Consider the following 19,489-nt stretch of genomic DNA (forward strand, 5'->3'; position numbering starts at 1 on the left):
TTATTGGGCTGGATGTAAATGGACCTTAAAAATGGACTTTTAATTTTTATTTATTTTTTGTATTTATTATTTAATTTGGGCCGGGCAAATTTGGGCTATTACACATGGTTTTTGGCATGTTTTGTTGTTTTGGGCCCTTATGTTTTGTTTATTTTATTTTGTTAATAAAATATCCAGCCCGGTATTATCTCAAAAAATAAAAATAAAAAATAATTATAGTAACGAAAGATTTTTGACTTTTTTATGTTAAACTAGATTTATGGTTTATGATATGGTGAGTTTAGAATTTTGAATTTTAAAATTATGCTTTTAGTAAAAAGGTTAGATTAAGGTTGGGGTTAAGATTTAATGAGGTATAAAATTTAAGATTTAATATTTACAATATAGGGTTTAGGATTTTGTGTTCATAAGTTTAGGATTTTAGGGGTTTTAAAATCTTATTGAAAAATAAATTAATTTTAATAAATTTCAATCTTAAAACCAAAAAAAATATTAGGTTAAAATCTAGTCGTAACTCCTCTTGGGACTTATGGATGATGAGGGTAGACAAACCCTTTTGAGTATTTGATTTTATTTTTTTGTTTCTTTGTTTAATAGAATTAAAATATAGTAATAAGAGTTAATTTGGTGTTGCTTGATATACTATATTATTCATATAGTCTAAAAAGAATGATGAGGCATGTTATTATTGGTGTAACACCCCTTACCCAATTTGATCGTCGGGCCGAGCTACGAGATGCTACTATTGTAATTGAAACTAAAAACATTAAAATAATCATGAAACAATCACTCGTATCTCAATCATAATAATATGATGTCATTCAAATAATAATTGAGACTAAATTGAGCTTACGAAAGCTCTATTGATGACCTGAGTATAAATTAGGACCAAATTACAAAATTTGAAAATTTTGGACTCCACATCATGACGAGCCATTCCCATGTTGTGACATCGCTAAACAATGATTCATGTCACGACGTCAAACCAGTTGATGTCAGGATGTCACAGGCTATTAGTCGATGTTGCGACAATGACTCTGTTTTTGGGAAAATAAGACCATTTGATACCTATTTCGTGCCAAGCCAAACCATATGCTCAAATGATGCATATTTGGCCATTCAAACTTGCACAAAACAAACTTAAATATGTATACCACTGTATTCATTTAATCAACCACAAGACCATTCAAGCTATCTCATATGAAATGGATATTTTGCTAAGCTTATCAATTTATGTATTCATCAACTACTCAAGTATAGCTTACCATTCATATTTCACTTTCCAATCTTAACCAAATCATAATAAAATATGTCATTTATGCTTCATCTATCGCCTAACAACATGCCAAAGTATACATCTTAATACGCAACACATTTACCATTAAAATTATTATATAAGGTCCAAAATTGGAACCATTCAAGATGACATCCAAACATAATAAGGAATATATATAAGTATCACATATTCAAGCATTCTAATATCAACTTTGTTACACACATGCTTCCTTCATAGCTTGAAACATTATCAACTATCTCATAAGAGTATGAAACATCTAACCGTTCCAAAAGTCCAAATCACATTCATGATTCAATACTCCATGTATTAAGGGTTCACATATGTGCATAAAATTTCCTATATACATGCCACATAACCGAGTCCAAAAGGAGTAAAAAATTACCAAATCGAAGACTGGATAGTGTGAGCTCCGAGTTGATTCGATCTTCACGTTCTGGAAAAGACAACTAAAGACAGGAAAACATGACAGGTTAAACATTATATATGCTTAGTAAGCTCATAGGTGTTAAAACAGTAAACTTACCTCATTTCATAATTAAACATATCAAAACAACAAGTTTAACTACATTTCCTGTCATAACATATCATAATTGAAAGGTGAGTATTTCATATACAACCATATAATCCATCAATTCATTCGTATAATTCAATTCAATATCATTTCATCAGAACCATCAAAAGAATACATCATTTGCTCAATCAAAACATAGGAACACATATACCGTATGAACACATTCATTTCCAATCATTATACGAAATTAGACAATACATTTCCTTTTTAAAATCATTAGTCCGATGAACTATATTAACAAATATGGATACGTGGGTAACTACACCACACTAGTAGGCATCGAAGTGCTTAAATAATAGGCACCGAGGCACTAAGCAATAGGCACCGTAATGCAAATTAGTGGGCATTGAAGTGTGAATCAGTAGGCACCGTAGTGAAAATCCCATACAAGCGCACAACTAACCCTATTGGCATGTCAATTGTATCCTATCCTATGTTCATCCGAGCTCAATACACATATCAGAACAACTTTTTACAATTTAGTCATTTTTCACCCTTTTGTACCATTTTGAATACATTTCAAAATACAATTTATATAGAAAATCCCATGATTTAAGCACATTAAATACATTTGTAAACATAGCTACACCATATGAACTTATCAGGTATAAGCAACAACAATAGAAGTGTCAGGGACTAATTTGTAATTTTCCCTTTTCCTTAATTATCTACCAGTTGATTCAATTCTTAATCTATATGGTAATTCATTTCAAAATATCAGTGACAATTACCTTAAAAGGCATATGACAACTTAATTTCATTTTACACAAGTTCCCTAAAGTTTCATATTTTATTCAATTTAGTCCCTAAAACCGAAATTATCATATCTTTCACATTTATGCTTCGTTTTTCAATTCGTTTTCAAATTTATCCTTCTACAGCCCTCTATTATCTAAAATTATAGAAATTTTATGCAAATTTCAAAGTATTTTTTATTTTAATCCCTAAACTCAAAGCTAATCAATTTCACCTTACAATCAAGATATTTAAACATCAAAAACTTAAAAAATCATCAATGAAAAACTTTTAAAACTTTAGCAGTTTTACAATTTAATAGCCAGGTTAGCTAGATTAAGCTACAACGATATCAAAAACGTAAAATTGACTAAAAACGAGCTTTAAAACCACTTACATGCAAGGGATGAAAGCTTCAATCAAACAATGTCTACTCCTTTTAAAGTGTTCAAACGGTGAAAATAAAGAAGGTTGAAGATGTCCTTTTTCTTTTGTTTTTACTATGTTTTACTTAAAATTTTAACTTAAAAATTTACTTTTATTATTTATTATAAAATAAAGCACTTACAGTCCATAATAATTAAAAGGGGATTATTTTCATATAAACCCTTGAACCATTTCCAATTAAGCTTTTTAGCTAGAAAAATTCAATAGCGATTAACTTTTACGACTTAGCCCTTGCACCTTAATTAATCACTAATTCAGTAAAATTACTTATCCAAAATTCAATTCACTTACATAACAACTTCGTAAATATTTAATAAAAAATTTACAATCTCGGTTAACTAAATCGAGGTCCCGTTACCTCATTTTTCAAAATCACTGACTTTAGGGTCGAAACACTTCTACTTTAACTAACTATCCAATCACTAAATTTTTTAGACCAAGAATTTAATATAACACAATAATAGACTAGTAAATATTAATGACTCAATCATCAGATAATAAGGTTCCGAAACCATCGTTTCCGGCACAACTGAAAACTGGACTATTATGAGTATCTAAAATGTTGCTTTTTAAGATTATATTAATAAATCCTTTTATTGAATCTCAATTTAAATCTCACACGCAAAATATTAAACTTCAACATTAAATCTCACACACCAAATACGAAATATAAAGTTGAAATTTACTTACCCATTGGGTATTAAATTTTGTTTATTTGTTTATTAGAGTAAATTTAGTGTTTGTTAATGTATTATATTATTCATATATATACTCTAAAATAATATGATATGGTATATTATTATCAAGTATCTAAACTGTAATATTTTGGATCATCTTAATCTAAGTTAAATTATATTTTATTGGATTTCATGAATTTCATGATGGTTTGGATCTTAAATATTTACTTTTATTGGATCTCAAGATATAACATCAATTATAATTCAATTAAAATAATTATTTTAAAATTCCAAATTTAATAGTTATTATTTACAACTCTGAAGGTGGCTTTGTTAAATGCATAAAATTTAAATTTACAATAAATTAATATATAAAATATATTTTATATTAAAAAAATAATTAAAATCAAACTTTCTTAATATGATATATATTTAGAGTGAATTCTACACTACATTTGTTAATTTGTAATTATCTTAATAAAAACATGTTCATTTCAATCAATAGAGAGAGGGGAAAGTTGCAAGTAAAATTAGATATGTATCAAAATCAAGAGAGGATCCTAAGATATTTTTTTCTCAATCAAAATCAACTTTGTAGGAGTGGAATAATAGGCAAGAAAGAGAACACAACTACTAACAGCATCAAACACAGTTAAAAAAGTGAGTATGGGCAAGATTTGGTCAATACCAACAAGATCTAAATGGAACCAACTATTGTAGAGGAATTACTTTTGTCAATTATTTCTTTACCTAATCATGAAAAAACACACAATCTAAAAATACCAAACCATGACTTGATTCAAATAACCCACATGAAATCAGGTAAAAAGCCTAATCATGCTGCTTGTTCCCATTCTCTTTTCAGCTTTGGTGTAAATGATTTGTTTTTGTTTTTTTTTAAATAAAATTTTCTCATCAAACTTTGATTAATGAGTCTGTCACCACTGCCAAATGTGGACACTTCCACACTTTCTCTTTACAAATCTAAAGACCAAAAAGAAGAAAAAACCCCGGCAAGAACACACACCTATCAATCGAGTGCATGTGGTAGCAGCAATAAATAAATAAACAAAGTTGAACACCAATGAAGAAAGATGGAAATGATTAGTTAGTTTATTATACTGGTTAATTATAGGGTTGTAATTAGCCATGGAATCAAATAAGATAAATACATATATTACTAAAAATGAAGTATTTAGTTGAGTCAAAGATGAAGTGATAAGTGATATCAGTCTCAGGTTGGATGATTAAACAACTCTTATTCCTATCCTTCAAAATTTTTGATACTTCATTTGCTCTGTATACCTTTTTTTTCTGGAAACTATGTTGTGTACATAAAAAATGAGGGAATATTTAGGAGTAAAGAGTGGCACGTGAGAAAGGGATAAGGCAACGTGCAAGCCATGTGAAAGTGGGGCGGGTCCACGGCCCACTCCTCTCTTCCATAGAATCTAATGTGAAGAGGGCCATCAAAACATGTCCAAATGCAAAGCAATAAATTAAATAAAAGCACTGTACACCCATACCCTTTGGTTTCTTTTCTTTATTATAACAACTTACTGTGGGAACATGATAGTTGTAATAATTGGCATTCCATATTAAAAATCAAGTTTCATTGTTTTGGAATGAACATCCAAAATTTTTATACATTATCTCAACCAAAGGATATGAGAAAAAGATAGTAGAAAGCTAAACATATGGTATTTAATTAGGCCTATGCTTTTGATTGCAAAGGAATCATCACAAATTCAACACACTATTTTTAATTTACTAATTTAAGAGAAGGGGTTGAGGGGAAAAAATAGAAAAAAAAAGAGACAAAATCCAGCACACATCACATGTAGGGGAGACATTGGTATCTTCCCATGTATGATACAAAGATATGGAGGGAAAACAGGGAATTCATATTGTTTCTTTCTTTGGTTTTTTTTTTCTTGCTATATATGTTTTTGGGTTGAGTCAACTCAGTGGTGGTTTGCAGCAGCTGCTGCTGCTCCGGTTGGTGGAGGTGGCTTGCATTGATAGCACTTGGCGAACAAGCCGAAAGTGTCGATTTGCCTGATGAAATTGGTCATGCTAGCCCATCCACCGAACCCAAATCCAACCACCAAAACCCACACCACTATGAAGGCATTGAAGGCATACATTGCAGTCCAGCTTGGCATGAAGAACGGAGGCTTTTCTGCTGCATTCTGCTTAAGAAGAAAACGTGAAAACTTAAAAATTAGAGAATGGGGTTTGGCATGTGTTGGAGTTGAAGACCGAAGTGGAAGGAAAAGGGTCAAGTCAGCCAGCTCATGCACATCCAATCTAACACAGTGTATACAGCGCTGCAACTGTAGCATATAACTAAATGAAAAGGACTTGCCAACTATCCAATTCTTCTCGTAATGTTTCCAAATCCAAGCCTTAAATGCATTTGTACATTTTCTGCAGACTTTTAACTCCCTTTTTATTCTCTCTCCACACATTTTGGCCGAAGCTAGCTACGACTATGTGGAATAATGTGTGAAATATTGCTCATCAAACCCACCTACAGGACTGACCGTGTCCATTACCCACTTCATTTTAAAAGACCAATTTAACCCAAATAAATAAAGATAACTACAACTTGCAGTCTAGGCTAGTGGGACAACAAGATAATGGTCCTAGTGAGTTGAAACTTTTGTAAAGGAAAAGGATCAGTAACTGTGATGATTTACCTGTCGGGCAGAGGCTTTTCTGTAGGTGAGCATATGGGCTAAAGCTGGGATGATGTAGACGGTGAAGCTGACCAAAAGAGCACCGACTGCGGAGTTAATGGGGCCAAAGAAGGGGAAGATGATGGCCAGGAACCAGATCGGAATCACCACTGGCAGCCTTGCCAGCGCCCTCAAACATATGCTTTTTGTGTCGTGCATCCCAATCACCTTCTCCCACACGAAGTACAATGGAGTGCAGGCGAACCCAAATGTTATGAACTGCAACCCAGTTCATGGAACCACACTGTTACTTTTACTATTAAAAGCATGATTCCATATTTAAAGTAACTCAAGTAATAGTAGTAGTCTTGCAAGCAATGACTTAAATATGGACTAGACCTGGTGAATAAGCATTAAGATGACGGCAGCATCACGGAAACCATTCTTGGGGAGGAGAGAGAAGGCGTTGGAATGGTTGAGCAGCTCGTCCCCGAATGCCCAGTAGACGGCAGAAGCGGATGGAAGGGTTAAGGTAAATACGTATAATGTGGCCATTAAGTATATGTACTTGAATTTTTGAGGCTTCCACATTGCATGCATGATTTCCCTGAAAAGATAAGGACAAAAAGAAATTCCTTTACTTAGAATTTCCTTACTTAGAAATTAAAAAAAAAGTGTAAAAATGGGGTAATTAATAATAATGATGTTCATTCATTATTAGCTTATAGTCATTTATAAGAAGCTTATTTGGAAATATTACTCAAACTGCCTAAATACCCTCCCGCCATTGGATGGCAGCTCAAGTAACAGGTAGGGGAATTACAAAAACGTTGCTTTAAAGTTCTTCTAATATAATACTATGATAGAGAAATTACGGTACAGGTAAAGACAAAGGAGACTAGACTAGACTAGACTAGACTAGACTAGATTAAGGTCAGAATCACGGTGTAACATGGAAAAACAATTCACAAACAGTTGAACATTTGACTATTATACAATTTAAATTTCCCTAGAGAAATGGAGAAAGGATTTTAATGTTGGTTTCTGAGTAAACAAAAGTAGTTTAGTTTGCATGATTTTGTCTGGGCCTCGAACCCCAAGATTACCGGCAAAAGCTGCAAAGAGAAGCCGTGTAGAAGCAAAAGAAAAAGGAAGAAAGGGAATAGAGTGAAATCAACTATTATCTTGTAAGTTTTGAAGGGGGAAAAAAGCTTACACAGTCACAGCATGTCCACCAAAGGTGTATAGAATGTTGGTGGCTCCGGTGAAGTAGAGCACTAACTTTTTTGGACCGCTGTGCGTAACTCCGTCAACCTGATCAGCAAAAAGAGAATCATATGTAAAGAGAAGATAAAAAGCATTGCATGTGGAGGAAGACGATGGCCGTTTATTTGTTGGTTTTTAACTCTTTTTTTCCCCTTACCTGACCGTGAACAAAGGCAGCTATTGCCAAGTACCAGGCTGTATAGGTGGTCATCCCAAGACCTAGGAAAGACCAAATACGGTAGTTGTGAAAGGAAGGAATGAAAACTGTGGTTGCGCAGCAAGCTCCAAAAATATAGGTCCATGTCCTTTTATCCAATTTATCATTGATGTAGTAAATATTGCTGTTATCATACAAGTAACAGAAATGGTTAAAAAAGAATGATACCCAGTTTCAGAATCAGCTTAAATTTGACGTTGAATGAAGAAGAAAGATGAATAGTTTACGTATATTAACCTTGCACAAGCTATAAGTTGTATGACAGATCCGAATAAGAGGAAGGTACAGTTGAAGGCAAGTCCAGCTGCCTTCCAGTATGGACCCAGCAGCCCATCAAGCACTTCAAACCACTGCAATCCCAAAACAGTGTAGTAGTTAACAACAGTGATCGTTTGAGATTTTTTTTTCCTAGGGTTCTTCTGCTAACTAAGCAATAACAAGCAACACGAACCTGGATGACATGGTTCTTGAAGCTGACGTTCTCTTTCTCTTTCCTGCTTCTGTACTCTATATAGAGCACACTGATGATATAGGCAGTCCAGCTTCCCATTAGTCCATAGAATACCTGAAGCAGAATTCCCGACAGCATACCCAGTTGAGAGAAAGAATAGGGTAGTGTCAACAGCACTTGAGCCACCTAGGGAAGAGGGAAAAAGAAAAAGATAGTCATTTTAAGAGCAGAGAAGGAAATGATGGGTTGAACGTAGTAATGGTTGTGTTGGAAAAGAGTACTTGATTGGAAGCGCAGCTGAACCAGGCATCCCAAGCTGAGCCACCATGCCAGAGGAGGTTTTTAAAACTAAACAATGATTGTTGTTCTTCTTCATCTTTGTCTTCTTCTCTGGTTTCAAGTTCCATCTCGGTTAAGTTTGAGACTATTGCTTCTTCTGCTTGCTTCTGAGGCAACATTGTCTTGGTTTTTCTCTAAAGCCAATGTCTAAATCCTGGTAGATCTGGAACATATAAAAGACAATCAATGAGACAAAAAAAAAAAAAAACTATGTCTATAATCAAAACGGATCAGTCCCAAGATAACGAAAGTCAATAGCACCCCAGATCCAAAATCCCAGCAATCTCATCCAATACGTAGAAAAAGATAAACTAAAACTTCCATCCCATAGAGAACAAAAAGGAAATAGTGTTATTGACATTTTTCGCTATCCCAACCAAAGAGAAAGAAACTTCCCCCTACCCTGACTACCACTTTGAACGAACCTTGTTTCTGAGTTGTCTCTTTCGTGTAAAGAAAAAAAAAGGATTGTAGAAAATCAAGCAGAGATCTATCAATGACCCAAGAATGAGTGGGATTTAAAAGGGTGTCCTTTGCTTGAGTTGATCTATCACCTTTATTTGTTTTCTCCTTCTCAAGAATGGAAAAAGAACAGACTTTGATAAAAGTATTGTATCAGATGGAAAAAAAGGAAAAGCCAAAGAAGGTATATTGGAGGGGGCAGTGTGAGAGTTTATGACTTCTCCATCCCAAGAGTTGGCAGAGAGACAGAGAGAGAGGGGTTTTATATGGTTCCTGAAATAATTGCCACAGTAAAGCTCCTTACTTTAATGCAGCCACCAATTTCCTCAGCTGAAAGAAAAAATATATATATGAAAAATGAAATCAGTGCAGTGAATCAGCCAAAGACGGCGAGACCTTAAAAGAAGGGAAAAGGAAAATATCTCACTCTCCTCCACTCACCCAACTCAACTTAAAAGAAGGTATACAGTGGTTGAATAAAAGACCCTTTTTGCTTCTATTCAACTAGCTATTTATATAATGATATACAGTACCATTTCATCATACAGTATTTCACTATTTGTGTTTTCAACTCCTACCCTCAACAGTAAGGGGAAGAAAAGGGTGAGAGTGACTAAACCCCGAATTGGGAGTGAAATCCACTTGGGATTCGATGCTTGGGGGTATTGTGTGGGTTGGTTTGGGTGGGTGAAGAGAGAATTAGAGATCCAAGCGACTGAGACGTTGTTCTGATCACAAATGAGTGTGAGACTCAACCTAACCAAAACCATTACACCCTTCGCTTTTTATAGCAGAGCCCCTTTGCCAACTTCAACAGCTAACTTATTCATCCCTGTCAAGTGCTTGCTTGCATTTATGAAACGGTGGCTCAGTGCATGCCAGGATTATTTTATTTATTTATATCTATCTCTAAACTTCTCGTTTCCGATGCTCTTAAATTACGTTATTTTAAAGAAATACTGCTGCTGTTGGTATTGCCTAAGCTGAAGGCTGAAGCTTAGATCCAAATCCAAATATAGGGGGTCTATTAAATTCCGTAGTGTCTTGTATTGTAATGCTGGATTCATTTTTTCCTATTCAATGGAGACTTCATCAACCCCTCCCCCAATCAATGTAAAGGAATCCCCATCTCCCACTCTATCTCACCAACGCGTCAACTTAACTGCCAATCATTATTTCCACAACTTGTCCAGTGTAACCGGGGCGTTGTACGCACGCTCCTTACGATGAGAATTTTTTCTAAGAAATTAAATATAATCATGATTATAGTTGTCACTTGAATTGAATTTGAATAATTGGGTATATTAATTTATAAGTTCAAGTTCGACTCAAGATTTAATTGAGTTATTCAAGCTTCAATTTTTGTACGCAGATTAAAACTCAAACTTGATTCAGCTTAATCGTATTTAAGCTTGAATTCGTTGGTATTTGTGTTCTTTTTATATAATAAGAGTAAAAATATAGTTACAACTAAAAAATATATAAAAATAAAATTGCTTAAATAAAAACAAAAAATAATGTATTTATAAAATAAATAGACAATGCATTAATTAAAACCATTTTGATATATCAAACCAAATGTATAAGTAATAACCTGAAACTTGGACGGCTCAACTCATTGTGTGGCCCTTTAATCGGACGGCTTCATCGTGTGGCCCATTGTGGCCCTCTCTCCATTATCTTCACAATTCATTAAAACTCCCAATTTCATTTACTTTTGTTAGGAAAAAAATAGAATTTATATTTATTTCTACTTTTTTACAAAGAATAATTGGTAAAAAAAATCAATAAATATTAATAGTGTTCGCTAGATATCCTAATTTTGATAGGAAAAAGGTGTGGACAGATTTCAATTAAAAATAATTAAAATTTATATTATTATTTTTAAGTGTTTGAGTGAGTTGGTATCCTATCTTAATTAGAAAATACTAAAAATTAATTTTTCTTTATAAAATGACAAATATTACTATGATTATGTGTTGTTTTAAATATTTTTATATAATTTTTTAAAAAAATACACATAATAAAATCTAAATTTAAAACACCATAATATTTAACATTTCAACTATAACCTCATTTAATTTTTTTATCACATAAGGTTTTTGTTTTCACCTACAAATATGCCACAACCTAGTATAAGTTAATAGCTTGCTAAGAACATATCACTAAATCTATGAGAAAAGCTGTCATAATTAATTTATCCAAATTAAAGTACTTAAAGAAGGTGGTGAGGGCGGCAATGGTGGTGCGGAGCCACCACAGGAAACACCCACGAAGACCCGTTCAAAGGGGGATTTGTCGGCTTGGTGAGGGTTATGAGCTTGGCCCTCGCTACTCATCCAGCACATCTTCCACTATTGCTTTGCTCACTTCAAAAGAAAACTAATCCCTCTTTAGTCATTACTCAATACTTTTGCCTCTCCTTTCCATCTCCCTTTGAGCTAAGTGACTCTACATTTTGACCAGTAAAATCCACGTAAGTTTTATTGTTGAAAACTATGAGAAGACTGAATAAATGTTTGAGGGAATATCCATTTCTTGACCAATTTTCAATAGATTAGATTATTTCTATATTTGAGTTATTGATAATTTATCGAATTAATTTTTTGGATTGTGCTGATATTGTGGAATGTATCTATTCCACCAACGAAGATCATATCACTTAAAAAAACATATATGGAGGATAGGATCAAGTTTATCTAATCCTTTGAATCAATGAAGTTAGATTGGATCGAATCACTGAAGACTTAGCTGCCAGTAATCCTTGTTTACCTTGGTTGTGATTATTATATTGTATTCAACTTTTTTAGTTGTTGTTAAATAGTGATTATGATGGATCTTCTTTATGTTTGCAAGTCTTGAAATAGTCTATATAATTGAGAGACTTGTTTAGGTTGATGTACAGAATATAGAGAGCACTAATCTGTTAAAATGAGGAACATTATTTGTGAGAGTGAATTTCTGATTGTAAAACTTTTGTGCTGTGGTTTTACAAACTAAGTTCTTAGGAGGAGAATTTAGTGGTGAGAAATCTAGTCTTCAAAGGTACAAGAGTGAGAAATTGCCAGGAGATGTGATAGATTTAAGTTCACTGATTGTAATTGTTTGAGTATAGTAGATTATTTTCACTGAGCTAGACCCCGCAAATGTAGGGAAACCGAACTATGTAAATAAACTTTGCTATCCCTTCTTTTATTCTTTTCTTCGTAGTGCTTGAAGAAGTGCCCACTCCCTTAACTACTTCTTCCAAGCACTTTGCTTGTGTCTCAACAATTGTTCACGCTAACATTTTACCATAGTACTTTGTTTTAAATTTTAGTAAAATTAGTTTGGTTATTAAGTGAAATAGAAGTTGTAATATTATTTTTACAAAGTATTTAAATTTACATAAAAAACTATTAACAATATTTTATTAAATAAAAAAATCATCTTTAATAGATAATATTACATTTCTAAATTTTATTAAAGCCACAATATGATTTTTAATTTGAAAATTTTAAAAAATCTTATCTAAATTTCAAATGTTATTGTAAATGTATAACAATCACCTCTTGTATAATATCCACAAATTAGGTAGGCAATGAGACTATTATAAAGAATGTTGATTGTATAAATAAATTTTGTTGAATCAAACTAAAGTTTTGTTTGAAAATCTAAGAAATTAAGTCTTGAATTTAAATTATAACAATTTTATTGAGAAAAAAATTATAACAATTTCTTGGTATTTACTTTTTAGGTTTTCAATATAAATATATTGTTTGATAAATGTAAATTTTATATTTTAAAAGATAAAATATAAAAATATTAAAAATATTTTAACAGTATCCAAAACTAATAATAAAAGAAATTATTTTAAATTATTCTGGTTTAATTTTATTTAAAAATAATATAATGTTGTGATGAAAAGCAAATTAATGATTTTCTAATTCATTTACTTGCAATTTTTAATGATTTTGTTATAAACATAATGTATTTAAAAAATTAAATTAGTCAAAAATTAATTTTTTGAGTGAAATATGAAGAAGCTCTAAAGCCCCAATGTGAGGTAATAAGTGCAAAAAGTAGTTGCTTGTTTTATTTTTCTTAAAAAAGCCATTTTCAAACCATTAAAAAAAATAGTAATGAGATTTTTAACATATTGGGAGAAATATCATGTATGCTTTAGTGGGAGAAGTAATGATTTTGTTGGTGTTTTCAAAGAGGATCAAAATTCGGAGCATGTTTCATCCATGCACCTCACATGGGTCCAGCAATACCAATTTCTATCTCTCCTCCATTTTCTACTATCAAATTTCTGTGTGGGAAAAAACAACTAAAGATTAATTACCACAAATGTTCTGATTTAATTAGCATCTTGATCAACTTTTTCTTATCTTGATTAACCATTATTATCATTCTTTGTCATGTAAGATCATGGAGATTGAAAAACTACAAAATTGATTGACCAAATAGTTCAAAGTAACGTTAATGTCACTGCAGTACCATGCATTGCTGTCGAGCTGCTGAGTGAAAGTTATGGTCTAAAGTAAATGTAATTGTTTCCATTCACAAGAAGAGGTACAGAAATGTGCAATAGTGATTGGTGGGTATGTCAAGCTCATAGACTTTAACCAAACCACTGAATTAATGAACTTGGTTACATGAATTAATCCTCACTTAAACTTTCATGGGAGTTAATAATGTAATCATGAAGGAATGGTTAGTGGATCTTTTGCATTGCCCCTATACTTTCCGCTAGGAGCATGCTGTAGAAAAAAAATATATTGTTAAACAATGGAATCTTAAATTAAATAGACAAGTGGAACTGTTTGGGGTTTTAAGTGGAGCGGCCATAACATCAACCCAAAGACGGAAATTGCCTTTTTGGTTTAGGGTAATTAGTGCCCTTTGGGGTCACTCCATGCCCAAAACTCACTTACGCAATGGTAGGACTCACCATATATTTCCCCCTTTATGGAAAATAACATGGAGTCTTACACAAAAGACGAAATATAAGTTTTAGAGTTATGTGATCCGAATTCTTATTTTTTTGTGAAAAAAATAAATACCAAACTAATTACATAATAGTATTCTGAAAAAGAAAATATTCTTATTCTTATCCAATTCCATTAATGTGCGCGTCATCAGATGAGGAGCATCGGACACTTGCAAATTATTTGTTCCGATCAAGGCTTGTTTTGCTAAATAGTCTGCAACTTGATTTTGACCTCTCGAAATGTACAGCAATAACCATCGCTTTTCTTGAAATAAAATACTTTGCATACGCCTAATTAACGCTAAATTCGCCACGGTAGAAGTACTTTCAAGTATAGCTTTAACAACTTCGAAACTATCAGATTGTATGATGACTTCATCGTGACCCCTTCATTGAATTAGCCTGAGACCCTCCAAAATGCCCCAAAGTTTAGCATTAAAAATAGAACATTTTTCAAGGCGACGATTGTACCTAAAGATCCAATCTCCATTAGCATCACGAACAACTCCTCCGGCGGCTGCATTTTCAGATCCTAATTGCAATACCCCATCAGTGTTAAGAAAAATCAGATCTTCAAAAGATTCTTTTTCAACGGGAGGCTTAAAATTGCCTTTAAAATCTGCACTCAAAGCTGAGAAGAGCTGATTCACCCAACTTAAAGAAACTTGAACAATCGTCCTTGAGCTCCAAGATTTTCCTTGAAAAATGAATAAGTTGCGGTTCTTCCAAATGCGCCAAATAAGAAGACCAAATAGACAAGCCCAATTGGATCCTTCCTCATGAACCATGCTATTATTCTGCAAGTTAGCACGAAGCCAATCCTGTGAATTATTAGAGAAAAAATTTGATAAATGATTACCTGGGATGACTTGATTCTAGACGTCTTTAGCAACATCGCAATCTCTCAAAATATATAGAATGTCCTCCGAATGGAAACCACAGATGGAGCAAGAGGGGTCAACTGCTAGACCCCGTCTGACCCATTCCACATTACTAAGGAGCCTTCATTGTAGAGTAGTCCAAATGAAAAACTGAACCCGTTGAGGACCTGGTAGCTTCCAAACACTCTTCCATTTCTCATCTTCCGGATTCCAATCACCTTCCTTTAACATCTTATAAGTTGATTTGACTGAAACAACTCCAGCCGAAGTGTGACACTAAGAAATTTTATCAGGGCCAATAGATGGATTAGGAGGCGGAATGCCCTTAATAAGCTGAATCACATCATCTGAAAGCCAAACCTGAAAAAGATCAAGGTTCCACGAACCGTTCTTAGTGATCATCTCATTAAGGAGGCAATCCGAATCTTGAATAACATTATTTGAAATATGTTGAAACAAAGGCCCCACACTTGGGATCCAATTATCCCTCTAGCATTGAATTTTATTTCCATCTCTAACGGACTAGAAAAGATTTTCACGAAGTAACAGCCAAAATTTAGAAAGAGACCTCCAAAGAAAAGAACTTCTGTTTCGAGCAATGTAATCCGAAAAACCCTCCTTCAAATGATACTTCGATCGAAGCACACGAACTCATAAAACATCCTTGTTAGACACAATATTGAAACCCAATTTCAAAAGAAAGGATATGTTTTGATCACGAAGTCTTTTCAGCCCTAGACCACCACGCCACTTAGGTTGACAAATTGAATCCAACCCCACCAGCGACATCTTTTTTCTGTTGTCCGAAGATCCCCAAATAAAATACTTCACCAGACTTTTAATCTCATCACTGTTTTTTTAGGAATCATCATAGATTGCATAAAATAGCTAAGGATGGATAAAAGAACTGACTGAGCTAGAGTAATACAACAAACAATAGAGAGTTTTTTGGAGTCCCAACTGTGTAGCTTTCCCCGAAATTTTTCAACCACAAAATTCATAGTGTTATTTGTCACCTTTTGACGGAAAAGAGTAACCCCAAGGTAACGCCCGAGATCGTGAACTTTTTGAAAGCCAAATAAGAAACTGATCATATCAGTTAAAGAATCATCCACCCCTCTAGAGAAAAAAATTTTGGTCTTCCTTGCATTAATATGATGCCCAGAGAAACCTCAGAATCGATCTAGAATATCTTTTATGATCTTGCCATGCACCAAGTCCGCTTTGCTGAAAATAACTAGGTCATCAGCAAAGAACAAATGTGAGATAGGTAGCCTATGTTGAGAAAGTCGTATTGGGTTCCACTTACCCACCGAAATAGCTGAATGAATCGAATGACCAAGCCATTCCATGCAAAGCACAAAAAGATAGGGAGTGAGCGGACACCCTTGTCTAATACCTCTAGCAGGTCTGAATTTAGACAAAGGGACGCCATTCTACATAACCTACATAGTAGAATTCAAAATAGAAGACATAATAACTTTACTGAGGTACAAAGGAATACCTGCGACTTGGAGAGAAACATGAATAAAGTCTCATCTCACTCTATCATAGGCTTTCTCTAGATCAATTTTAATTGTCATCCACTTCCTTTTTTTTCTAACATCTCATGGAGTAAATTACCTATTGAGCGGTGATAATGTTGTCGGTTATGTTCCTATCTGCAATAAAGCTAACATGTTCTTGCGCAATAATTTTTGGGAAAAATTGCTTAAAACGTTTAGCAATTTACCTTCATTACCAGCTTATAAATGACATAACAGAGGCTTATTGGACAAAACTATCCAAAGCCTTCTGGATTCGCCACCTTAAGAATGAAAACGATCAGGGTATTATTCAATTCAGCCTCAATAGAACCCCCATTGAACACCTTTTTGACCCAATCACAAATTGTCCCCTCAATTTTACTCCAGTAATTCTAAAAAAAGAGGGCATGAAATCCGTCACTTCCCGGAGCTTTAAGAGGAGCCATATCAAAAAGGGCATCCTTAATTTCATCATTAGTAATCGGCTTCCCCAAAAAATTAATATCATCATGCTCCAGCTGAGGAAACTTACTAGGAGGAAAAACACCAATAGCACCAAGACGTTCCCCATAAATATTTTGGAAAAAAGTATTCGCCTCAGCCTCAATAGCTTCCGGGTCAAAAATCCAATCCCCGTCGTTATTCCAAATAGTAGTTATGCAACTACTTTTCCTTCTTTGCAAAGTCCGAGAATGGAAGAACTTTGTATTATGGTCACCCAAGCGCAGCCAATCAAATCTTACTTTTTGCTTCCAAAGGGGTTCTTTATTATGTAAAACATACTCAAGCTCCTGTTTAAGATTCTTATCCACCTGAGCTAACCGATTCGAACAAAAGAGATCCATTCTACTATGAACATTAGCAATTTTAGGAACACTGTGTCTCTTTTTGGCAGTGATATGCCCGTAGACCTGCTTATTCCACTCTTTTAAATTAAGAGTAAGCTTGGATAAGGAATCAACCATATCTCCAGTGAAAACCCAATTAGCATTCATAAAATCATCAAAATCAGGATGTTCAGTCCAACGTGCCAAGAATCGAAAGGGTCTCCCTCTAGGTAAAATAACCCCCGGATTTTGATTCAAAAGAAGAGGACGGTGGTCAGACTTGATCTTAGGTAAATGAGTAACCAAACTATTAGGGAAATTACGATTCCATGCTTCATTACCTAACGCACGATCTAACCTTTCAAAAAGCGCACCTCGATGCAAAGTAAAAGGATATCCTCTAAAACCCAAATCGTGCAACTCGACTTTCTCCACAAAATCTCCAAACTGGGGACATCTCATTCCATTAGTAAGACCACCAAACTTTTCAGAAGAAGATAGAATTGCGTTGAAATCACCAAGAGCAATCCATGGAATATGACCTGACGGGATCAAAGACCTTAAGACATCCCAAAGATCTTTACGTTTTTGCCAATTGGGGCTGGCATAAACAAAAGAAATAAAAAACGGACTTGTAGAGGACATTTGCCAAACTTTAGTCAGAATAAACTGAGGATGACTACGAACCACCTCGACACGGATGGAATCTTTCCAACCAAGCCAGATACCTCCAGAGTAACCAATCGCCTCAACTCGATGGAAGTACTAGAAACTTAACTTTGCAATAATGCTATAAGCTTTAGCTCTACTGACTCTTGTCTCAAGCAAACAAACTATATCTGGTTTATTTTCCACATTATATTCCCAAAAAATTCAAGGGAATTTAACACTGGCACAACCTTGGCAATTCTAAGAAAAAATTGTAAAATTCATAATAAAAACAAAAGGCTAGAAATCATACCATTATTGCTAAGAGACTAAATTCCCATCAATGTTTAAACCTACGGCTCCCGAATCATCAATAACATTTTGACTGGGATTTTGAGTAGAAAGAATACTCACCATCACCTTCATGGACTCTGTAGAGGGCTTAAGGTCGAGGGTCTCGGTGCGGGGGTCGGAGTTCCTTGTGGTACGGACTATGTTGCACAAGTAGTATCCGTATAGAACTAAATTTCTTCCATTTGATATTGATTAGACTAAACTTTTTCAATCTTTAAATAGATATAGTTGAAACTCCTCTTGTATTATTCAATTTTCAACATTAGTGAATTTTCTTCTCCTCCACCCGTATTTTTTCCTGAAAAGGATTCCACGTAAAATCTATATGTTTTATTTTTCTTTCTTATTGTTTTATATTGCCATTATCCACATTCAATTTTACAATAAGAAAAGATTTTGTTCTCGTCTTCACCTTTTCCCTACCTTATATGTCTGGCCAAGCAAGCTTAACACTAATTCTCATCAACTAAGTTAAACTATTTGACAACTTTAATATGATTAAAAGATGGTTAAAGTTAAATTACATGACTTTGATTAATGTGCCTCTTAGGGCTTGTTGAAAGTCGAAGGCAAACCTCTAAAATGGTTACAACATTAATTTTAACAAAGTTCCACCTCTCTCTTTCTCTCATCGTCGCTTTTTCTTGTATTAAATCACTCCATACTTGCAGCATTAACTATGCTTTGTCCTTGAATGATTGGAATTATAATGACGTCCCTTTCATGTGATAAAGAGCTCTCTCCAACTCCATCTGTTTGAAGGAAACCGCAGCTGTATACCACTGCTACATGCACTCGTTGGCAAGGAAGCCTTATTCCTATATACATATATAGTTGTCAAAGATGTACGTTAAATCGACATTATCGGTCAAGCTTCGAGCCTATAGCGAACTGCAAAAGCATTCTGGAAGGACCATTTGCTACCCAGTACCTGTTCCATTTACTTCAATAAGTCAAGGTTACCCTCCCTAAAGGACTAGTCGTTTATGGTTTTAAGTTGAAACACGTTGGCCAATTTTTATTGTGGTCCATACATTATTAAGCTTGTCAAAAACACCTGATATCGTTTTTCTTTTTATTTGCATTAATTTCTTTAACGGCTTCCTAATTAACTTTATTAAGTTTGATGTTGATC

The 19,489-nt window shown here is 33.9% G+C and overlaps 1 protein-coding gene across 5 annotated transcripts; it reads right to left on the reverse strand.

The window, feature by feature from the left end:
• Window positions 1-5,425: 5,425 nt before the first annotated feature.
• Window positions 5,426-9,630, reverse strand: LOC105780057 (auxin transporter-like protein 2). Of its 5 annotated transcripts, none has more exons than XM_012604154.2 (9): window positions 9,107-9,630; window positions 8,624-8,844; window positions 8,343-8,528; window positions 8,129-8,241; window positions 7,832-8,015; window positions 7,625-7,722; window positions 6,808-7,015; window positions 6,430-6,687; window positions 5,426-5,919 (listed from the first exon to the last, which is right to left on the reverse strand). In XM_012604154.2, exons 2-9 carry the CDS (start codon window positions 8,798-8,800, stop codon window positions 5,692-5,694), a joined length of 1,452 nt encoding a protein of 483 aa, XP_012459608.1. In that variant the 5' UTR covers window positions 8,801-8,844; window positions 9,107-9,630; the 3' UTR covers window positions 5,426-5,691. The 5 variants fall into 5 exon arrangements, with proteins under 5 accessions (XP_012459608.1, XP_012459613.1, XP_012459611.1 ...); XM_012604159.2 differs by having other exon boundaries at window positions 9,448-9,627; XM_012604157.2 differs by having other exon boundaries at window positions 9,236-9,627.
• Window positions 9,631-19,489: the final 9,859 nt, after the last annotated feature.

This window comes from Gossypium raimondii, chromosome 4 (assembly GCF_025698545.1).
Source record: "Gossypium raimondii isolate GPD5lz chromosome 4, ASM2569854v1, whole genome shotgun sequence".
Classification (NCBI taxonomy): Eukaryota; Viridiplantae; Streptophyta; class Magnoliopsida; order Malvales; family Malvaceae; genus Gossypium; species Gossypium raimondii.